Source organism: Hevea brasiliensis, chromosome 4, assembly GCF_030052815.1.
Source record: "Hevea brasiliensis isolate MT/VB/25A 57/8 chromosome 4, ASM3005281v1, whole genome shotgun sequence".
Classification (NCBI taxonomy): Eukaryota; Viridiplantae; Streptophyta; class Magnoliopsida; order Malpighiales; family Euphorbiaceae; genus Hevea; species Hevea brasiliensis.
The window spans coordinates 9680617-9691363 of NC_079496.1; the positions used below are offsets into that span (position 1 = coordinate 9680617).

General features: G+C 31.5%; 1 protein-coding gene across 1 annotated transcript; it reads left to right on the forward strand.

Annotated features, from left to right (window-relative positions):
- The first annotated feature begins 1838 nt into the window (after window positions 1-1838).
- On the forward strand, window positions 1839-8353 carry LOC131179186 (protein PHR1-LIKE 3-like). The gene is made up of 6 exons (XM_058145261.1): window positions 1839-2248; window positions 6663-6739; window positions 6833-6887; window positions 7186-7261; window positions 7343-7412; window positions 7657-8353. The coding sequence occupies exons 1-6, from the start codon at window positions 2053-2055 to the stop codon at window positions 8104-8106; spliced, it is 924 nt and encodes a 307-aa protein (XP_058001244.1). The 5' UTR covers window positions 1839-2052; the 3' UTR covers window positions 8107-8353.
- Window positions 8354-10747: the final 2394 nt, after the last annotated feature.

Genomic DNA, 10747 nt, shown 5'->3' on the forward strand with positions numbered 1-10747 from the left:
CGGGGTCAACAATATGTTGATTACATGTCAATTGTAGCTAAAGATACGTTCGAAATCAATAGATTGAATACATTTGAATTATTATATTTTCACTCTTTTTGGATTTATTACTAAAAAGAGGCTATTTAATTGCAAAGAGCATAATAACTAAAATAAAATGGTTTTGTTAATATAAATTGGAACTTAAAAATTATAAACTTAATGATTATGGTTTCACAGGAAATTTTTTTTTATGTTTTCATATAATTAATTAAAGTAAAATATTATATTTTTTAATACTAAAAATTATTTTTAAGTGATTTTCTTTTTTTATTAATTAAAATTGAATTAAATTCAATACATCCAATAAGTATAAATAACAATTTTTGTATTAATCCTAATACAAATTGACCACGAACTCACTTTTTTGTAATTGTTCTTTATAAAAAATAGATTAAATTGAATTTAAATTAAAATTTACAAGTAAAATAAGCTTAAAAAATAAAAAAATAAGCTAGTGAATAAATAAAATATTAAGCCATTTATTATATGTATAGGAACTCACATGATTTTTGTATGAAATTTGATAGAAGAAAGCAATGATAATGGAGTTCAAATATCATATAACTGTGAACATATATTATATTTCTTTTGAACGATTTTATTTTGTCAAAAAATATGGGATGACTGTTTTGACCCCAAAAAAAAAAAGAATTTTGAATGTTGTTCCTGTCTATTAATTTTATTCATAAAATATAAATTGTCTTTTTCTAGCTTTATAATAATCTTAATATGAATAATTTATTATTTATAAAATCAAAATCAATAATAATTAAAATTTAAATAAATTATATAATATATCATAAATTCACCCTTAAATTTTATAAAAAAAAAATCTATAATATCTTATATTATTTAAATATTTTATTACATATCTCAATTTCTGTAAACGTTTCATAATATGTATTAATTTTTATAACGTTGAATTAAATATTTTTTTAATTAACAGATCACTATATTAAAATAATTAAAATTAATAACCTTTAATTTATAAATATTAAAAATATCTTAATTAAAGTTAAATTGTATTACAAGATGTATTAAAAATTCATGGTGAATATTATTTTATAAAATTCAGTTCAATTATAATTATATATATATATATATATAGTCATATCTAACTAACTACCGCAATACCATGCAAATATCACATCAATCTTGAAAAGAAAAGCTCTATAATTGAGATAATACATTTTATAAACATGATTTTGCATAGCTGATTATCTTGCCTGAAAATTAATTATTTTTAAAGTGTGAAATGTGATAATTAATTTTCATACTCACTTGAATATTGAGAATTACATATATATAAATTAATTTTTTTTTTGAAAAATTTTAAAATTATGCATAACAAATCAATTTAATTCATTTAAAAATTTTTAAATAAATTTAAAATGTTTTCTAACATAATTAAATTTTGATTAATAACAAAATTATATTAACTCAAGGAAAACATCATTATATAAAAGAATTAACATTAAATGTTGAAATGGTTGTATTATTTTATTTATTTTTCATGTATTATTAATAATTTTTTTTAATAATAATAATAAATTAATAAAAAAATTCCTAAAAATGTAAATGAAAAGTGATGAGAGATAATATATTATATATTAATTTGTTTCTTAAAATTTTAACAGGGCACCACCACCATGTGCCAGCCAACCAGCCAGAGCCCTCTTCTTTCCCTACGCGCTGTACAACTACACCATAAATAAATAAATAAGAGAGAGGAAAAAAAAAAAATTAAAAAAAAAAAAATAGCCAAAGACAGGGACACAACACATCACGAAAAATGAGCCCATCGCTGTCTTAACCTCTGCATGTCTTAAGTTCTCTCTCTTTTTCTCTTTCTCTCTCTCGCACCCAATTACCCATTTATTGATATCTCCCTCCCTTCCTCTGTTGTCACTCGGGGCTCCGTGAGCCCCGGCTCTGGAACCCGATTCGGATCTTCTGCTGCATTTCCCGTTCGCCTTTTCTACTTCGGAGGGTTCTTTGTGTCAAGGGAAAATGTACTCGGCTATACACTCGCTGCCGCTGGATGGGAGTGTAGGACATGGGGAGTTCCAGGGGTCGCTTGACGGGACCAACTTACCTGGGGATGCGTGCTTGGTTCTCACTACGGATCCGAAGCCCCGCCTCCGGTGGACCGCCGAGCTTCATGAGAGATTTATCGATGCTGTAACCCAGCTGGGTGGACCTGACAGTGCGTTTAAACTTTCTATTTTCATTTACTAGTGCATTTTTGTCTATGCTTTTTTCTATTTTATTGTTTTCTTTTTGGGTTGCTGAGCTTTGTTGTTCTTTGTCTCTGGTTTCTTTAATCTAAAATGTGGTTTTATTTGACCTGACAATACTTATTTTCACTTGTAAGTACAAGTTTCTGTTTATGAATATGGTACAGTTTGTGTCAGCTACCGGTTCTGGTTTTGAATTTGATTTGGTGCTTGCTGCTGTTCGTACTGTTGTTTATTCGTAGAACTTAAAACTTGTGTTTCAGGGTTAATTAATGAGAGGAAGATTCTTCTTGTTCTTGATTCTTCTTTCTTTAAATCTAATCCCATTTTAGGGTGCAAATCTTCAAATTTAGTTCATTGGTTCCTTTGATTGACAACAACCACAACCACTGATCCTAGTTTTGTGCTTTTTGTTGCTTTTAATTTTCCGGGATTCTGTGTATTTAATTTTGTTGTGAATCTGTTTATGGGGTGTGTGCAGTAATTGATGTGGTGATTTTGCGTGTGGCTAACTTGTACTTGACGATATTTTTGGGTGATTATAGGAGTGCTTTTTTCCTTAATTACTAGAGGGGTTTTCACCCTTTTCCTTTCAAACTATTTTCTTGGGGTTTATTTGTTATCATTGGATATTTTCATATATTTATTTTGGATGAATTGTCAAATTACACTGGTGTCATTGTTATTGCTAGCGTGATCATGGGTCCTGTTGCCCCTCTTTCTTCCTCTTTCTTTCATTGTGCTAGTTGTAGTGGAGATGACCCACTGGTTTTTTTATTACTATGATATGTATATTTTTTAAATTGATATGATATTGACATTGCAAGAAGTGTTATCTTCAGCATTTCAATTGTTTTTGGTTGACTCATTAATGTCCCTTGATTTTGTGTGCTTATTGTTTTTCTAGTTCTTTTTTCTGTTAATTCTTGTGTTGTTGTTATGTGACTGTTGGAAATTTCTAACTTATTTTATCACGGGAAAATACAACTAAAAGGACAAATAGGCACCATTGAACTTTGTCTTTGCTTGGGAAAAAGAATATATATATATATATATATATATATATGAATTTATAAAGATTACTGTTGAATGGATATTATATGGAGAAATAAAAAAACTAATTTTGTGGTTTGTAACTTTTGACTATCTACATATGGGCAAAAGAACCGATAATACAAGCTCATTATGCTATTATGTATCTTGTTACCTGTTCTTGAACTTTTGAACCTTTTAGTTTAAATGGAAATCTTTGTAGTCACAGGAAGGAGTTGAGAAATTATAGGTTTCACATGCCTGGGTGGACTTATGCAATGTATTTGAACTGCACATATTAGGCTGGACATCTATATCTATATCTAGATCGATCTATGTCTATATCTACATCTATATAAATGTAAATAAATATAATAAAGCTGGTCTCAAAATGAATTTTTTTAATTTGTCCATTTAGCAATTTTACAACATCAATTGATGACATGTAAATAGCATTTAATAAAAAAAATTTATGACAATAGTTGCAATTTAATTAATATTAGAAAAAATAAGAGTCATAGTTATAAATTATCTAAACTAAAACCATCTTTTAATTGTCCATTATAATTATAAAACCGTGTATTTAATTCTTTATGATAAAAAAATTTATGACAATAGTTACAATTTAATTTATACTATGAAAACTAAAAGTCATAGTTATAAACTATATAAATCAATATCACATATCAAAATTAAACTAGCCACCTGCAATGTCTAACCAAGTTTTTCTCTCAAACCTATCAAATGATATTTCAGTAACTAAGGAATTAGAAGGTGAACAACAATTTGCACAAATATCATAAGGTAATCTTATAATAATTTATTTATATATTTTATTGGCATCCTATTCTTTATTTTTTATATTCATTTTCGAGTTATATTTATTCTTTATATTTATTTTCTTTATGTTTTCACAGTGTCTTTTATAAATATTTCTTAAAACATTTAAAATAAAGTAAACATATAAGAGAAATGTCATATAGTTATATCTTTATTCAATTAAATAATATATTGATGATAATTATACCCGTGCAAAAGCATAGTTTGGTACTAATTCCAAGGTGTTCAAAAGCTTTGACTTTTCAGAATTGTTTTCAAATATGGTTTTTGTTTTTGGTGAATGTATTGATTATTGAATGATATATTGAATCCCTAGAATTAAAAATATATGTTACTCATGTTCAAAAGGAACAGGATAAAAAAGTCCAATGGAAAGATGAGTTATCTTATCTAGATCATATTCCCAATAATTTTTTTGATTCAAAATCTGGTAAGAAAGATGAGCAATTTCTTTTGGTTACTGGGTGCAGGGTGGAAGTTTTAGCAGACAAGATCTTTCTCTATATTGTTTGATTTAAACTGCTTTATGTTATGTTGATCCCCTTATCCCACTGATTTTCTTTTTTAATTTTATCTGTTTGCCATTCATCATTACTAAACTAAGAACTCTAATATGGTCTCTGTGAATTGAAAAATTGGAGTTTATGTCTTTCTATGAATATATGAATCTCAGTAAATAGTGGACTACTTGGAAAGCGCATCTAAGAAAGGAAAGTCTGGTTGTTTAATTTTTGTTTTGCTTCCCTCTCCTCCCCCTCCCCCAATTATCTGAGTGTTTGTGTTGTACCAGCTACTTACTCAAACTTCAAGTATTCGTTATCTTTTTGACTGAGAAATGTGGATTTTTAAATCTCCTACTATATTCATTTTCATTTAATTGCAATTGCTACCTTTAGGATGGTTGGAGAAATGCCAAACCATGAGGGAGATAGAAAGTACACAAAACCAAATAAACCTTTTCACAAAGGCATAAGAAGATGAATATATCATCTTGGAGCCCTCTCTCAATCTTTCCTTTCATTTTCTTTGTTATATCTTTGAAGATGATTAGATTTATGTAAATCTTATCTTGCCGAAAGCACTTTACTTTTCTTTATAAATTCAAATTGGCATCCATTTTTTTTGGAGTCATAATGCCTTATCTGGCATGACATTGAGATGCGGCTTTCATCCACTCTTATTTATTTGTTGCATTTTCTAAAACCTTCCTTTCTTTTGGGGAAAAAAAGGAAAGCTTTATTTATATATATGTTATCAGTCATGCTTTGGAAAGCAATGCTTATCAATTTTAATTTATTTATTTTTAGGTGTAGGGGTTGCACGTTTGCATCATTGGGAAAAATGATATTTATTGGCTTTCCTGTTTCCAAACATTTCAATGGTTCTTTGACACTTGTGTTCCAAACGTAAATTTATAAGAAGGAATTATCACCATGTTAGCTGGCATATGTTGTAGGGAGGTTTTTGAGGGAAATTGCTGGCCAAGCATGGTACTTGGGGTATGATGGAAATTTTACCCAATTACATAACACAAAGTGGTCTTGTAGATGTGTGTAATGAAGTTCAAGTACATTTTATTTGACACGCTGGTGGTGATTGGCTAGGAGGAAATTATTAGTCATGCACCTAACCTCATACTTTTAACATATCATGGCACAATTACAGAGAACATTTGCAAGTATGACTATGGATGGTGGCTTGAATGTTCAATCATAGTCGAAGTGTAGGAGTGGTGTGGCTGTGTTGTCAAAGTGGCTCTCATGGATGTTATCCAACTTGCTGTAATCATAAATCTTGTTAAGCTTGCTCAACCTAATAGAAAGACAGTTTCATATGTTGATCTTAAATTTACTTAATCCCGTGTTTTCATTTCTGATGCATTTTATTTCACCAACAAAAATAGGTTAATAACATCAATGTAGTTTGTGTTTGTTTTTAGTACTTGTTGTAAGGAGCTGTAGCTGCTCTAAAAGTAAGTCATATGCAAATGCTGCACAGTGCGTAGTGCCACTATTAGTTGATGAAGCATCCTACAATCCTCAATAGGGTGTCAAAAATGATGCATGTAAGACCTACTTTGATGCTTTGGGCACAGGCATCAAGTTTTACCTTGAGACTCAGTTGTCAAATAACATGCACAAGCTAATGTAATCATTTGACCTCAAAGGCTAGAAGCAAACCTGCAAAATGTCTGTATAAGGCACTGTGCTCTGATAGTAAGATGTTTGAATTTGATTAGCTAAAAATTGGATTTGACTTGTTAAACGTGATGCTAGTTGCTTTTATTATGGGTTTCACAGCTGGTTTCAAGCAGAAAGGTTATAAACTTATGGGTCTTTCAGTTATCCTGTCTAGCTTCCATCTAAGCATAGCCTATTGTCAACTCAAATCCTGAAATCCAATTATGATCAGCCAACATATGCATGTTAAGCGAATTTGAATTACTATTCTAGTGCACAATTCTTGTTGATTACTTACGGAAGATTTCTGGTTTCTTGACATGCATTGCAGAAGCAACACCAAAGACTATTATGAGAACAATGGGGGTAAAGGGCCTTACCCTGTATCACTTAAAATCTCACCTACAGGTTTGTTGATACAATTATTTCTTGAATCAGTTGATCTTTGAGGTGTTCTTTTTTCTTTTGATCATAGCTGTTCCTTGATGTCTTTGCCTGCAGAAATACCGGTTGGGAAGGCAATCTTGCAAAGAATCAAATGATAATTCTAAGGATGGTATGAAACTCAATTGCTTGAGAATCCTTAAGAGATTATATATTCTCTCATCACCACACCAACACCAACCCCAACACCCACCCCCCCCCTTCCCCACCAAAAAGTTATTAAAATAATCCTGCAAGATCATAAATGTTAGAGAGGGTAGAAAATGGGGATGTGAAGTGTGGTTGGGTAGGTAGAATTAGGGAATAGAATGAAATCATTCTCTTTTGTAAATTGCAAAAATAAATTTCTGTTGAAAAAATGCAATTAAATTTCTAATCCATTTAGTAATGATGTGTAGTTGGGTTTGCAGTATCTGTTGCAGAAAGTCAGGATACTGGTTCATCAACATCAACGTCATCAAGATTGATAGCACAGGATCTAAACGAGTATGTCATTCAAATTTCCCTTTTGAGCAACTTGGCCCTATCTCTGTGTCATTAAAATGCTGCTTTTCATCCTTCAAACAGCGGTTACCAGGTTACTGAGGCATTGCGGGTGCAGATGGAAGTCCAACGAAGACTGCATGAGCAGCTAGAGGTTAGTTTTTACTCCTTGCTTTTGCATCTGGTGTGGCTGACAAAATATGGCTTTTGAACTTTTTCGGGTTAGCATACAGCGGTTGAGCATTGCTAATGATTTGTTATAAACGAAATACTAGTGCAATCTATATATCTCTATTGAATAGCTCTCCTTGTATAATTTGCGGTTTTGTTTTTTTAATACAATAGTGTGCTAGCTTAGTAGGTTCTTTAAACTCTTTTGAGGGTTTTACTGTAAGTAGGTGCAGCGTCGTCTTCAACTTCGGATTGAAGCACAGGGGAAATACCTACAGTCAATTCTTGAGAAAGCTTGTAAAGCTCTGAATGATCAGGCTGCTGCATCTGCTGGGCTTGAAGCTGCCAGGGAAGAGCTATCTGAACTAGCAATCAAGGTTTCCAGTGAATGCCAAGGAATTGTCCCAGTGGATAACATCAAAATGCCTTCATTGTCGGAACTTGCTGCGGCTCTGGAGAACAAAAATACTGCGAATTTGCCAGCTCGAATTGGTGATTGTTCTGTTGAAAGCTGCTTGACTTCAACTGGGAGCCCAGTTTCTCCAATGGGTGTTGGTTCACAGGCAGCTGTATCCATAAAGAAAAGACCAAGGGCTGCGTTTGGTAATGGAGACTCCATACCCTTGGAAGGCAACATGCGGCAAGAAGTAGAATGGATGATGAGTAATATGGGATGAATGGCAAGACATTTCCATCCTAAAACCAGAAACTTATTTGTTTCTCTTTTGGCTTACTTTTTTTCCATGTCTAGTAGATCTAAACGTCAAGGTGACCTTAATCAAGTGTATCATTGGTGGTCTGTATAGTTTTTGGATCTTTTGAGTTAAGAGGATGCCTTTTGTCTTATAACTTGCAAATCTTTCCCATTCTGCAGGATACTAGTCAGGACTCGGAAGATATGAATTGGATATTATATATTTTTAACCTGCACTGCTCTAAATGGGTCTCAATAATATATTATATATCACCAATGAACTTTAACTCTGGTAATATGGTTATAAAATAATACTATAAATATTATTGAATAAATTGTTATAAATTACTTTGAAAATATGATTTGTTTTATTAAAAATAAAATAACTGTATGTTTTTTTATTAGGCTGAGTTGAACATACTGAATTTTTTTTTCAACATTTGTGTTCATATAATGGCTGTTGGACTGCATAATGCCAATGTATAGTGTTACTTTTCCTTTTTAGTTCTCACCCATCTTTTAAATTCACCAATATTTGTTAGATGGGTACTCACTCAAACTTTGAGTTCAACACTTCTTACATCTTGAGGATTCAAAGATAATATCAGGTTAGGCCCTTTTTGTAACCTAAAATGCAATATTGTTTCTGATAAAAGAAAACTAATTTCCATGTACTGCTATGCTTGAAGAATGCGAGTGTAAACAATTGATTTATAAGCTTATAAATGAAGCAGAAATCTCAATAACCCGAGAATATTTCTTTTCGTTTATTTTTATATTTGAAATAAAAGAATTTAATTTTTTAAAATTAAAATAAAATTTAATTTAAAAAAATATTATTGTATAAAAATTTAATTGAATTATTTTTTAGCAATTGATTTATTCTGAATGAAGCCTATATTCATCTCTGAACAGTGAACATTGATTTATTTATTTCCTTTTTATTGCTAGAAGAGACAGTTAGAATAGCTTTCTTTGGTTAATGGTGTCTACACTTTAGAAATTTAATTTCCATTTTTATTTATTTATTAAGAAAGCAGATAACTTGAATTCTTTTGGCAATTGGCATCACTCTAGTACGAGCAAAATGCTTCTGCTTTTTAGTCTTTCCAATAATAATAATAGATAGAGAGAGAGATCGCGTCCCTAACGTAATAGTTCTGCTTGCTTTCAAAAGCCATGATGGCTTCTCCACTTTAGAGAACCCCAATTTGCTTATTCTTGAACCTTTTTTTCTCCTCTCTTTGCTTTGTGGGCATTTAAATACGTCCTTTCCCATTTCCTATATAATATACTGGGTGCCTTGTGTCTTTCTTTTTCTTTCTTGGAACAACCAACTGCTTCTTCTCTCTCATTGACAGCTATGAAAGATTCAGTGGGTATGTCTTCTCTGTCTCATTTCCTTTTTCTATTTCTGTTTGCTGAATTAACCAGCTTCTGTGCAACCCATGGCTGGGAATTGAAAAATAATGTGAACAAATGCAGATTAACTTGAGTTTATTTTTTCTGGGCATAGAATATAATCATGAAGCTTCAACCTTTGCTATTTAACTTGAGTTCATGTTCAGTTAGTTTGTTATTCCATACAGATTAAGCTTCCGGTATTCTTTATCAGCTAGTTTGCCATTGCTTTGCCTTCCTCATCTTTGGTAAAAGGTTATCCTGTAATGGCTCTCTCTCTCTCTCTTTTTCCTTTTCTTTTCTCTCTCTCTCAATTATTAATTTATGGCTATTTATTTGGCGAATTTGGTGAAACTACCTGGAATGGTATTTCTCATAGGTTATTTCACTAGAGCCTCCAGAAATTCTTCTATTTTAGAGAGTGACTGGTTTTTATTAAATTGCTTAATCTAATAGATGTAGAAGACAATATTTCTAAAGGAAACTATGGCAACATTATGTTTTTGCTGAACTGTTAAAAAGCCTACTGTAGTTCCTTGCATCATATCACAAAACTTTTGAAGTATGTAAGAGCTAATGCTGGATTGATTGGATAATATCCTAATGTATGAATAAGAAGGAGGTCCTGGAAGTAATTCTTTTTGTGGCATTTTCGTTCATTTCCCTGTCCTTGTTTATTCCTATATGCGAAAGTTGCTGTTGGAACTTGGAAGTTGGATTGTTTGGATTAAATCTAACTCTAAGAAGAGTGGAGAACTTGAGAACTAATGCTAGATTGATTAGACAGTATTCTCATATATGAACTAATTTAGTGAAACTTATTCCAGATTCCTTGGATTTATTATAGAGCATTCGGAGACCATTGGAGTGCTTGAGAAGAATGCTGGGCTTAATAGACAATGTCGCAAGGTATTTTGCGGTCGCCCGGACAAAGCTCTTCATCGAAGTGGGAAATGTGAGGAGTCGACACTCTAATTTTGAGGGAAATTAAAGAAAACCATTTTGTGAAAATAAATTAAAAGGAAGCCACTTCAAAAGAAAAAAGAGATTCTAGGTTCGGGGTCCGTATACGGGGGGAAGGTGTTAGGCACCCCATCTCGTCCCTCAGTGAGGGTGAACATATTTAATTTTATGCTCCTTATAAATTAAAAAGATAATTAGAGGGTTGGGATAGGGGTGGTGTTAATTCTTTATGCATAATAAATGAGTGTTCGATATTTAAC

Excerpts from the sequence above, each read along its gene's own strand:
- LOC131179186 (XM_058145261.1), top strand. The coding sequence starts at position 2,053 with ATGTACTCGGCTATACACTCGCTGCCGCTGGATGGGAGTGTAGGACAT. Across the intron at positions 7,262-7,342 it reads ATAGCACAGGATCTAAACGA|CGGTTACCAGGTTACTGAGG; the intron begins GTATGTCATTCA and ends TCCTTCAAACAG. Across the intron at positions 7,413-7,656 it reads GACTGCATGAGCAGCTAGAG|GTGCAGCGTCGTCTTCAACT; the intron begins GTTAGTTTTTAC and ends TACTGTAAGTAG.